The sequence below is a fragment of the Lotus japonicus genome, chromosome 2 (assembly GCF_012489685.1).
Source record: "Lotus japonicus ecotype B-129 chromosome 2, LjGifu_v1.2".
Taxonomy (NCBI): domain Eukaryota; kingdom Viridiplantae; phylum Streptophyta; class Magnoliopsida; order Fabales; family Fabaceae; genus Lotus; species Lotus japonicus.
The window spans coordinates 83,248,958-83,262,120 of NC_080042.1; the positions used below are offsets into that span (position 1 = coordinate 83,248,958).

Consider the following 13,163-nt stretch of genomic DNA (forward strand, 5'->3'; position numbering starts at 1 on the left):
CTCATAAGAAATTGCGTAGAAGGCCTTAAGAGAAACGAGACGGACCCATCCAAATGGAACAAATTCCTTCGTTATTTTTTGTTTTTTTGCTATGGTTTGGTAGTAATGATCTGTAAGCTAGATGGGTGAAATCAAAATCAAATTAAACGGGATAATGGTCATGATGCAAGAATCATACTCGATGGCTTCACCCCTTATGGATGCATGTCATGATCTATAAGCTTGGTTGGGTGAAATCAAATCAAATCAAATCAAATCAAAGGGGATAATGATCATCATGCAAGTATCAAACTCAATGTCCAGTTCCAGTAGATGCATGTAATGATCTGTTAGCTTCATGGGTGAAATCAAAATCAAATCTCACGGGATACTGATCATGATGCAAGAATCAGACTCATGATCGTGTGGCTAGTTGCAGTGAATGCATGTAGCTGAAGGTGTGTGAAGTTGAAGTTGAGTTATAATCGTGAAAGTTGATTCATGAGCACTGCATCGATTTAGGGCTTTTTTCGATACCGCCGATGTGAAAGCATATAACCCCTAATGAGGTTCGTATACCATCCTTTTTACATTTCAATTTAGGGCTTTTTACATTTCAAATAGTTATATATTGATTGATATATATTATTTTACATTTAGTTAAATTCAAAATATTAATACGATTTGTTATTATTTTAAGTTCAAATCAAATCTGATCATCTTTCGTGTCATAGTTATAGGGTAGTAATTCAAATATTTTCTTTAAACCTAATCTTATTTGATTTCATATATTTTTTAGGATGTTTATAGTTTGGTGCTATGTAATTTCAATACTTATTTACACTTTTGGTTTCTCTAGGATTGGGTGAACTTGATCCATGTATTTTAAAACAAGTAATTTTAGTCCCTTTTATTTGTTTAACGTTGCACTTTTTGTCATTCCATCAATTATATATGCGTCTAAAATTGCTTTTGCGTCCATGTATTAATCAATTTTGCTAACTTGTTCTGCTCCTTTCTTTGTTTCTTATATTCTTGTTGGGGTCTTGTGCCGGGGTGTATCCAGGATTTTCTTGTAGGGGGCCGAAATATAAGACTAAAAAAATCTTCATTAAATATTATAGAAACTTTAAATAATAAAAAATTATTTAAATATACTCTTCATTCTTTCATAGTACTAAATTTATCTGTTATTGTATCAATAGAGATTTTTTCAGCAAATTCTCTCTCTGATATATACAATTAATAAATTTATGAGAAGATCATCTTCAATTTTGTTGCGAAGCCGAGTCTTAACAGCTTTCATTACAAAAAATTAAATGATCACTCTAAAAATGTTGTTGAAACAAGGAGTCAAGGAGTATCAAACAAGACGTATCAATCTATTAACAAATGAAAATATTGTTGCTTTTCAAGTTTTAACTAACTTCTGGTAAAACTCGGATAAACTGAAATTTTTTCCTAAATTAGGATCTCTGGAAACATCTGAATGATAATGTCTCAATTGGAACGACAAATTTCTTCTTTCTAGCTCAAAAAAAGACCTATAGTTGATGAACATTTCAAAAATCTTGGGGGGCGATGACCCCTGCCTGCCCCTCCCTAGATACGCCACTGAGTCTTGTGATCTGTCGCTAGCCTTGGGTTTTTTCCTTTATGCTTTCATTTGTTGCTTGCTTGTATTTGGGTTCCAGTTGGTTTGAATACACATTTGACTTTAGAAAAAAAATGGAGGATCATAACTCTTAGATTGATAGACAACTCATTTTTTCTTCCACCTGTTCGAAAAAATGTTCACAACAATGCTAGCAGATCTCAAGCATCCGTTTCACGAAGCTGCCGCCACCTCCATCATCGTTGCTCATTTGGGTTTTTGAGATGAGAGGAAGATTTGGATTTTTGGAAACTCTGGAAGGAAAGAGAGAGAGAAGGGAGAGATCATGGATAATGATATTTTTGTAATATTGGTTTTAATTAATTTCATTCTTACTTAATCTTTTTAAATGTTACGTAATCTCAACCGTTAAAATTATTTTACTAATATATTTAAATGTTAAAATAAACTTTGAACAAAATAACTTATTTTAGGACCACAATAACATCATAGTAAGACAACTAATCTATCAGATTGAGTGTGTGAGAAAACCTCTCAAATTCGATCTCCATACAATACACTTTGAAGTGGGATGAAAAGCTTTAACTGTGACTAAATATCGAATCTGACAACATTTAAAGAGTGATCGAGTACCATGTGTTTATAAAAAAAACACTAGTGGGAGCAATTCAATAGCTTGCATCTTAATAGTTTTTTAAGCATTTTGAATAAAGAAACTGAAACAACAGCTTGACGCTCCTTAGACAGTTAGACTTTACATAAATTAAGAAAAAGAGATTAAGTTCAAAAAGAGCAATAATGGTGTGCACCCATTAGCAAACAATACATTATATAACGCTTGCTCTGAACTAGAATTAACCCAAAACTAACTTTACCATAATCGATAACATATATGACACTGAATTTTTTGTTTTTGATACATGGATCACATTATTTGCATGTTTTAAAAATTCAAACATAAGAAATTTGACTATTTTAAGATATGTCAGAAGTTTATATACGAATGTGTTCATATGATCTCAATTTTTTTTTTAACAAAAATGGTAGAACAGAGAGAAAACACCTCTAAACTACCGGGCAGGGCGCTAGTGTCATGCTAAGGCCCACTCCTGAAAGGAGCGCCGGGGGATCTCCCCGATGACGTTAATTAACATGTTTCAATGAGGATGTCAACAAAAAATTAACATGTTTAAATTTTCATCTAAATATATAATTTTTAAATATTATAGTTAAAATATAATAGTAATAATAATCAAATTGATATCCTACATAAATGAGATTTCGTAAGTCCTGGAAATTGAAAACAGAACGATGGAGAAACTCAATTGTTTTCTAAAAAGACATACGGCTCATGATGATGATGATAAAATTATTTTACTATTTATATTTATATTTTCATAGAAAACTAGTATGTCTAGCTTGAGTTGATGTATCATGAAGTCACCGTAAACACAATTACGCTAAGTATTTAGTAGAAAGAGTTTTGTCGTTCTTAAAAGTCATACTCGGCTCAAATAAGATTGACTCAGTAGATGCTACATGTGATTTAAAAACAAAATCATCATTTTTACTCTAATAAACCTTTATAATTAAAAACATTATATTTGATACATTCACTAAATAGATCTGCCCTGATCAAGGCTAAACTAAATCACAGGCAACCTAATTTCTCCCCTAAATATTTTCACATGCGTACATTGTCACTCCCAATTGTTGAGTTTTCACATTAAACATTCTATCCAGCCAAAAAATCATCATTCTCCTAAAGAACCATTGCAAAATTCATAAAACATTACTATATAATTAATCAATAGAAAGCTCATAAACCCTCTTTATGGCATTATTAGACGAGGACAAGAAATGAAAGATAGCAAAGAATTACTACTATAATAATGTAGACATTATCATTTACCTTAAACCAAAAACCCAAATTAAGCAAAGTCAAACTATTATTTTGTCTCTAAGAGCGTATTCTCAAAGAAATTTTCCGTAGGGACCTTAATCAACCAAAGTGCTCTTATTTTAAGAGGACCTTAAAAAGTTAAAAATATTTAAGCCTATAATTTTTTATGAATAGAAAGTTGATAAACCCTATAATGTAGACATTATTATTATTTACCTTAAACCAAAAACCCAAATTAAGTTAAGTTATTTAGCAAAAATAATTGCGATTTGAAAATGGTTTGCGGTGACAACACGCCTCTCCACATGGCAACGATTCACACACACATTATTACCGTTATTTTGCAGATATAGAAGAAAAACAAAATAAAGTAATCAACGATCCAACGGTCACAAATCACTAGCCGTTAAATTTCAAAACCCTTTTGTGGACAAATACCCCATCTTCACAGGTTCAGTCCCTTCACTGCAGTGGTCTGTGTACCCTTTTCCTCTGCTGCTACCTCCTCCTTCTTATACCACCTTCCATCCACTTTCATCAGATTGGAATTCATGCCCTCTTTCTGAGATTTGAGGCTTTTTCTCTGGTGGGTGTGATTCAGTGAGAGGGTGAGAGAGAGTGTGTGTGTGTGTTCATCATCAATCAACAAAGGAAAATGGTGATTTCTGATGAAAATGCTTCTTCTAACAACTCACTAAAGCCTGCAAGTTTTCAAGGTAAAAAAAATTATGGGGTTCAATCAAAATTTTGAATTTCAATGTTGATGGGTTGAAGATTTTGAATATTTTTTTTTTCAATTTCTTGTTGTTCTTTCTAGATTGTGTGGGTGGTGCCAGAAAGGTTGGGCAGAACAGAAGAGCGTTGGGGGTGATCAATCAGAGTTTGGTGGAAGGTCGACCTTACCCATGCGTCGTTAACAAGAGGGCATTGTCAGGGTAATTTTTTCGAATTAGATCAATCATGCCCTTTTCTTTTTCTTTGTAAATTTGTTGTCTTTTTCGGTTTTGAATGTTGGTTTTTTAATTTTTGGTTTGTGGGTATGCAGAAAGATTGATGTTTGTGTGAAGAAGCAGGCAGATCCGGTGCATCGTCCCATCACAAGGTGAGGATGATGAATTGATGATGACCCTTTTTTTCTGATCTGATTCAGTATTTGAATTTTAAAATTGAAATGAGTGACATTGCACATTGACCAATTGTTTTCAAAGTGACCAAAATGGGGGAGGCATAATGATATTGTAATTTGTTTTATTTCCATGATGGATTATTCATATTGATTTAGTGTTTTGTTTTCTTAGGAGGTTTGCTGCACAAATTGCTAGCAGCACTCAGCAATCTCAAGCTGAGGTAGAGTCTTTTATTCTTCATTTTGCTGCACTGCATAGATCTTGAACTATTGAAACTAAGATTAGGTTGGGATTAATTTTGAACAGGAAACCAAGAAGTCAAACTTGACAGTTGGAAATTCGAATGGATTTGGGGAGTGTATATTTGTTGATGATGAACTCAAGCCAGAAGATCAGCCAGTGCCTATGTCTCTGGAGCAAACAGTGCATAGTGAATCTGATCAGATGGTATTTCTTTTAACATCTCTTTCATTTATGTTTATGTATTTCCTATGTCAGAATTTAGTTGGTGACTGTGAATTAATTGGCCTATTAGGAGGAAGTGGAGATGGAGGATATTATTGTAGATGAGCCTATTGTGGACATTGATGCCGGAGATGCGAATAATCCTCTTGCAGTTACTGATTATATTGAAGGTCTTTATTCCTACTACAGAAAAATTGAGGTACATTGGGAATTAAGATCCACCAACTATTGTTTCCCCCCCTATTATAACTTGCAAACAATATTCAATTTATTGAATTAGCATAGACTTGCTATGAATTAGAGCATACTTCACTTTCAATGATATTGGAAATCAAAACTGAATTCAGAATGTCAACTAATATGAGAATGCTTTCCTATCAAATTCTGATAACTCAAGGTTTTTACTACTTGCAGAGTACTGGCTGTGTCTCACCTAATTATATGACACAACAATGTGACATTAATGAAAGGATGAGAGCTATACTGATTGACTGGCTTATTGAGGTATATTAAATTTAAATGTTCCTTCCTGAATCAATGTGCCCAAAATATTGCTAATAACTAGCCTCATGGATTGATTGTGATTATCATTAATTTTGTTTTCAATCAATCTAGAAGCTCTAGTACTGATATGCTTCTTTTGAAATCTTCTTCAGGTCCACGACAAATTTGACCTCATGCATGAGACATTGTTTCTCACTGTGAATCTGATAGATAGGTTTTTGGAGAAGCAGACAGTGGTACGGAAAAAGCTCCAATTGGTTGGTCTAGTGGCCATGCTTTTGGCCTGCAAGTATGAGGAAGTTTCGGTGCCCGTGGTGGGAGATCTGATTCTCATATCTGACAAAGCATACTCAAGGAAAGAAGTTCTGGAAATGGTGAGTAGCATTTGTTGACACCTTTTCACCTTTTAACTTTTGCAACTATGACAATTAGTGTGTGTTATGCCTTATCACAATTGGTTTTTGATGAAATCCATTCTGGTATATGATTGAAAGTGAAGTTATTTAGTTTTGGATACGTTTATGGCAAAAGTAATTTTTGTATGGTTTTGTTAGTTGTTAAATTTTACAACTATGACAATTAGTGTGTGTTATGCCTTATCACAATTGGTTTTTGATGAAATCCATTCTGGTATATGATTGAAAGTGAAGTTATTTAGTTTTGGATACGTTTATGGCAAAAGTAATTTTTGTATGGTTTTGTTAGTTGTTAAATTTTACAATTTTTTTGTTCAACCAGAAGCTATCCTCTTCTACGCAAAATTGATTTTGGAACTGAAATTAATTCATTCTCCCATTATGACTTGCATCCAAAGTGATTTTGTAATAAGGTGTTGGACTGTTTAATTGAGATTTCTTGTTAAACCTTGCAGGAGAAGCTGATGGTGAACACATTGGAGTTCAATATGTCTGTGCCAACAGCATATGTTTTCATGAGAAGGTTCCTAAAGGCAGCTCAAGCAGACAGAAAAGTCAGTACACTCAATCTTCTGCCTACTATTTATTTTTCATGGCATTTTTTTTCATGAATCTAATTTGTTTTTTATTCCTTATCTTGTGGAACAGCTTGAGCTGCTAGCTTTCTTCTTGGTTGAGCTGTCTCTAGTTGAGTATGAGATGCTGAAGTTCCCTCCATCTCATATTGCTGCAGCTGCAGTCTATACAGCTCAATGCGCAATCTATGGCTTCAAACAGTGGTGCAAGACATGTGAATGGCACACCAACTACTCAGAAGACCAGCTATTGTAAGCATTATTTGGTTCTGTGCTTTTCATGTTCAAATTATCTATTAGTTTGACATTCAAATTACTAATAGCTTATTCTGTGACTTGCAGAGAGTGCTCTAGTTTGATGGTTGGTTTTCACAAAATGGCTGGGACAGGGAAACTTACTGGGGTGCATAGGAAGTATTGCTCATATAAGTTCAACTATACTGCTAAATGTGAACCAGCAAGTTTTCTTCTGGAGAACAACAACCCATTGTTGTAGCAGGCCATGTATAGCTTCTAACAACAACAACATTTGACTTTGGTAATTGGGGGCCTGTTTGATTGAGACGATCTATGCACATGTTAGCAACTTCTTGGGTTGCACTGGGGATGGGAGATTTCTAGGATTCTGAAATCCTGTGGTGTTCTGTTTTACTTTATTGTTTACTTTACATTTTCTGTGATGTTCTAATTGAACATAACTTGTTCATTTCAAGCTCTATTTCTGTTATTATCCCATTGAACAAAATAATGGAAATGATTACATACAAAAAGTTTCTTTGATTCAAGGAAAAGTCTTGGGTTATATTTTTGCTTTTTTGTCTACCCTCTGAGAGATTTTTTGGATATCTGAAGTTGGATAATCCATCTTAAGCTCTGAATGCCTATCATAACTTTGAGTTTGAAGTTTGGTTAAGGCAATTTGTTCTTCCAATCTTCAAGCACAATTTACTTTCTTGCTTATGTATCAATACTCGGATTGATCATTCATGCATTGTTCTCCCAATAAATAACTTGTGTTCGTGGTCTGGACTTCATTCTAACACAAAAGACAAAAAGACCTAGAAGGGAAAAAATCTTAATTTGCTTAGAAACTCATCAAAAGCTTCAAATTGTAAAGGGTAAGTTTCCTAGTACCTACTTCCTAAGGAGGGTGAGTCATTTGGTCATATGAACGTTTGTTTGAGTGCATTCTGATATCATAAAAGTCGGCTATGTGCTTTATTATCATTTTAGGAGCATCTTTTTCTATGTAAGTTTTCAAATTGAAATTCCCACTCTTTATAATCATTTATCATAATTGGACGTATGTGCTTTGTACAAATTGGCCCTAAAATAAATGCTATGTTCAACGATGTCCCAGTCATTGAGTTCTTTAACCCTCGTGCTTCAATGTCCACACCTAACCCATAGGGTGGCATAGATGTGGGGATGGTGTCAATATCAATGCCCAAAATAATTTATTTGTATAAAAGGTCTTAGAATTCAACTTGTAAACTTTCTATACTTGAAAAAGTATGACATAATAAACACAAATAAGGTTTGATTGCACCGATGAATCTATTTTTTTTTATAGAAAAATGTTAGTTGTTAGCAATGTCAGTAAATTAATCCCTTTTCAGGATTTGAATTCTGCGTCATTCACCCTTCATCTCACCCAACTCTTATATCTACTAACTCTTATCACTTAAGCTAATCCTTGGAAACCCGATCAATCTAATAAAAACGGAAAAATTGATAAAAAAAACCATCCCAATTGCGGAGATATGAGATAAAGAAGTACAATGAGAAATCATTCCTTTTACCAATTTTTTTTAATTACAAATCTACTATTCAATTTTTAATATTTTTTTCTAAAGTTTTGAAGAACTTACTTAGCAATATAATAATTATTAACCTTAGCCTTTCGTAATTCCAAATGAGTGTACAATTTTACCGCATGACTCATTGTCTTCTAATTTATACCAGAAAGATAAATCAGGGCCTACCCAGAGTTTATGTGACCCAAGCAAAGACTTTAAGTAAAAAAATATTAAGTAAAAACGATTTTTCAATCATGTGATAAGTCTATTGGAAACTGAATAGATGACATAAAAAGTGAACAAATATTCATGAAAAAAAAAATATTCAATCACATGATAACTTCATCTCACGTTTGACTAGTCTGACAAACGTTTAGTTTCCTCAATTCCCTGATTAATTAATTGAATAAATTTTTATGGAAAACTGAATAGACGACATAAAAAGTTATGTTGATGTAAAAAAAATTAATAAATAAAATACTCCATCCCATAAATAAAAAATTATTTTTCCGTCAAAAGTTTTAATAAAAAAATATTTTTTTAGGTAAAAATATATCATTTTGAAGTTTATTTTAAGTCTCATTTAGTGTTATGTCACCCTGAGATAAATTACGGTCTTTCAGAGGTGATCCATGAATCTCTTCCTTCCCAACCTATATAACACTTTAACTATTATTCGATGATAAATAAAATTGTCTTAGACGGTTAGTGAATGATTAATACTCCCTCCGTTCCTTATTAACGGTCAACTTTGAAGAAAAAAAATTGTTCCTATATATCTAGCAACTTAGAGTTTCAAGAGAGCATTAAATGACGTTTTTCCAAGAAATATCCTTGCATGAACAATAAATGAGGAAATATAATATACATTTTAAAGGGTGAAATAGAAAATCAAATAATACTTTTATGAAAAGTAACAAAATTAATTGCACTCCTTAATATGTGTGTTTCTTCTCTTTCTTAACATGACAGTTAAATAGGAACGAAGAGACTACGGTTTAACACTATAACTTTTTGAATAATGATTCATGAACCACTGAATAGTAAAACACCCTTAAACACCCATTTTTCCTACGGATTTGGCCAAATAATACACTGAACTAACCACCTAAATACACATGTGTATTTAGGTGGTTAGTTCAGTGTATTGTGTATTTAGGTGGTTAGTTCAGTGTATTGTGTATTTAGGTGGTTAGTTCAGTGTATTATTTGGCCAAATCCGTAGGAAAAATGGGTGTTTAAGGGTGTTTTACTATTCAGTGGTTCATGAATCATTATTCTAACTTTTCAATTTCCACAATGTGTCTAATTTCAAGCACTACCAAACACACCCAATATAAATGAAAGCTACATGAGACTCAGATCTTTGCGCTTCATTCAAACATCTCTCTCTCTCTCTCTCTCTCTCACGAGCTTCATCATGAGCATGTCAATGGCCGCAACTTCACCTCACACCTATCTCAAAACCACCACCAACAACCTCTTCAACAACCACCCCACCACCACCACCACCACCACCTTCCGCTCCACCACCTCCTTCAAACCCATCTCCATCAAATGCGCCACCCAGTTAGAGCCCCACCCGACCCACCAAACCCAATCCTCAGATCGGGTCTTCAACTTCGCCGCCGGCCCCGCCACCCTCCCGGAGAACGTCCTCCTCAAGGCCCAGTCGGAGCTCTACAACTGGCGTGGATCCGGCATGAGCGTCATGGAGATGAGCCACAGAGGAAAAGAGTTTCTCTCCATAATCCAAAAAGCTGAATCGGATCTGCGTACCCTCTTGCAGATCCCGCCGGAATATTCCGTCCTCTTCCTCCAGGGCGGCGCTACCTCCCAATTCGCCGCCGTGCCGCTCAACCTCTGCGCCGCTAACGACGCCGTGGATTACATCGTTACCGGGTCGTGGGGTGACAAGGCCTTCAAGGAGGCTCAGAAGTATTCCAAACCCAAGGTGATTTGGTCTGGGAAATCTGAGAAATACACAAAGATTCCATGTTTTGATGAATTGGAACAGAACCCAGATGCTAGGTTTTTGCATATTTGTGCCAATGAGACAATTCATGGGGTTGAGTTTAAGGATTATCCTACTCCTAAGAATGCAAGTGGGATCTTGGTTGGTGACATGTCTTCAAATTTTTGCTCCAAGCCTGTGGATGTGTCTAGATTTGGTGTTATCTATGCTGGGGCCCAGAAGAATGTTGGGCCATCTGGTGTCACCATTGTGATCATCAGGAAGGATTTGATTGGGAATGCTCAGGGTGTGACTCCTGTGATGTTTGATTACAAGATTCATGATGACAACAATTCCCTTTACAATACCCCTCCTTGTTATGGGATTTACATGTGTGGTTTGGTGTTTGAGGACTTGTTGGAGCAAGGGGGTTTGAAGGAGGTTGAGAAGAAGAATAAGAAGAAAGGTGAGCTTCTCTACAATGCAATTGATGAGAGCAGTGGTTTTTATAGGTGCCCTGTGGAGAAGTCTGTGAGGTCTTTGATGAATGTGCCATTCACTTTGGAGAAGGCAGAGTTGGAGGCAGAGTTCATCAAGGAGGCTGCTAAGGAAAAGATGGTCCAGCTCAAGGGGCATAGGTCTGTGGGTGGCATGAGAGCTTCCATTTACAATGCCATGCCTTTGGCTGGAGTTGAGAAGTTGGTGGCTTTCATGAAGGATTTCCAGGCCAAGCACGCCTAGTTCCGCACGCTATTTGAATGTTTGGATCAGCTTTTGTTTTCTTGAAATCAATTCTAATATCTAGAAGCTACTTACATAAACTTCTTCTTAGAATTGATTCTGGCTTTAGAATCAATTGTAGGAGGATTTTCAAACACACACTATGTCTGCTTGATTGCATGAAACCTAGTGCATTGAACTATTACACTAGCTTTTATTGTGTCACCATAATTCAATAGTCTGTGACTCTGGGTCAGTTTTTGCTTTCTTTAGTTTTGTTGCCTGTCTCCTTTTTTCACATTTTATTCCCATGTTTGATATTCAAATTGGGTTGCACTCTTTACCATTGTCGACTAGACTAGAAGTGAAGTAGTTTAGGTTCTAGTTATTGATATATCTCTATGCCTCAAGTTTGTATGGATTGAACTTTGAACTACTGTGGTAAATTCTGCACAAACTAGAAATAGCTTGGCATACACTAGTAAGGTTGGAGGAAGGACATGTATTCTGTGTAAGCCTGTAAGGTATGCATTGAATCAATAAGAATTTTCAGTGGACTTGATATTCTGTGTTCTATGCTTCTGTAGTCTTGTAGTAATTGTTTATTTTTATTATTCTAGTGATTCCAATTTCCAACTTGGCGGCTCTTTTTAGTGTCAGCTTGCTGCCAATACCATGCAATTACCATCTGCATTTAGTTTTGAGAAGTAGCAAATTGCAACACAAACTACTTTTGATTAAATTAAAAAATAAGTCATTTCAAAAAAAAATTATAAAATAAGAGGAAGAGAGACGGGTCCCAACTAGCTAGCATGTGGGGAATTAGATTTCCCACCCCTGTTTTAGAATTGCCACCCTAGCCTTTTTAAAAAAATGCCGGGACTACCCTCCGGGACTTAAACCTCCATACCAGTCCAGAGGTTGATGTTCTGGACTAGTCCGAGAGTTAAAAGTTCGGATTCTTTAGTTACAGTTAAAATAACATGATCGGTGTCGTGGCCGTCTTGGAGGACTTGCCTAACGAATTGTTGGGTTGAAATGTTTGGTTTGTAATTGTGGTGGTGGTTGAGATTGTAATTGATGAATATGCCTTTTGGTTTGGTCTTAACTTACTGCATTCTGCTGCTTGGTAAGAGTTATCCAGGACTTTAAGTTTCGAATCTATCCAGGACTTTAAGTTTCGGATCAATCCAGGACTTTAAGTTTCGGATCAATCCAGGACTATAAGTTTCGGACTGCTTCATAATTAAATTTACCACCCCCCTTTTTTAGACGTCCGAGAGTTGAAAAACCGGATTAATATGAAACTTCAAGATTCGGATCTTTCAAACCAGATACTGTCACAAAGACAGAAACGTGAAAATGCAGTGACAATAATATGGGACAAACAGACCTCGTTACAATACTGAAGGAAAATATTCTTGCTAATAATATGGTTACAGACATGGTTACAACATTACAAACATGAATCATATTATCAATCTTTCTGTTATGTCTGTTAAATCAAAGTTGGTAATAACACGAGGACCAATCCAAACAGTGTGTTCAGCCATAAATGGGGGGTGGTTGGGTGGTTGAGGAGTTTATGCAGGCCATAATGGTGGTGAGGTAGGTGAGGCTATGGAGTAATGGTGCTGAAAAAGGTGGTAGAATCTGTCAGAGGTGTTCGGAAGTTGAAGTTTCCTACTAATCCGAAGGATGAAGTTTCGTACTGATCCGAAGGTTGAAGTTTCGGACTAAAACACGGAGGGGCAATATTGGTTTTTCCCCACTTTTAAATGGGGTGGGAAATCTAAAACAGAGAGTGGGAAATCTAATTCCCTAGCATGTGATACAATCATACAAACAAATATAAGCCCGTTTTGCATTCAAAAGTGTTCAAATCTTGTCTAGTGTGAATTGTGTTTATTGACAAAAAAAAAAAAAAAACACAGATTTGTTTTTATGTAGCTTTTCTTTTGTTTTGTAGCTTCCCTTCCTTTGGTTTATCAACGTTGTATATTGTGACCAAGAAACAAAAGATTTAACTCTACTAAAGTGAGGAAATAAGTCATTACAACTATTGTCGATGGTTCTGAACCTGATTCTATACTTGTACATGCATAA

General features: G+C 35.3%; 2 protein-coding genes across 2 annotated transcripts; both read left to right on the forward strand.

Moving 5' to 3' along the window:
- Nucleotides 1-3,945: 3,945 nt before the first annotated feature.
- On the forward strand, nt 3,946-7,354 carry LOC130740373 (G2/mitotic-specific cyclin-1-like). Its single transcript, XM_057592964.1, has 11 exons — nt 3,946-4,213; nt 4,315-4,432; nt 4,543-4,599; nt 4,796-4,844; nt 4,931-5,071; nt 5,160-5,288; nt 5,504-5,593; nt 5,746-5,967; nt 6,465-6,563; nt 6,658-6,836; nt 6,927-7,354. Exons 1-11 carry the CDS (start codon nt 4,153-4,155, stop codon nt 7,078-7,080), a joined length of 1,299 nt encoding a protein of 432 aa, XP_057448947.1. The 5' UTR covers nt 3,946-4,152; the 3' UTR covers nt 7,081-7,354.
- A 2,393-nt stretch (nt 7,355-9,747) lies between these two features.
- On the forward strand, nt 9,748-11,619 carry LOC130740374 (phosphoserine aminotransferase 2, chloroplastic-like). Its single transcript, XM_057592965.1, has one exon. It carries the CDS (start codon nt 9,804-9,806, stop codon nt 11,076-11,078), a length of 1,275 nt encoding a protein of 424 aa, XP_057448948.1. The 5' UTR covers nt 9,748-9,803; the 3' UTR covers nt 11,079-11,619.
- Nucleotides 11,620-13,163: the final 1,544 nt, after the last annotated feature.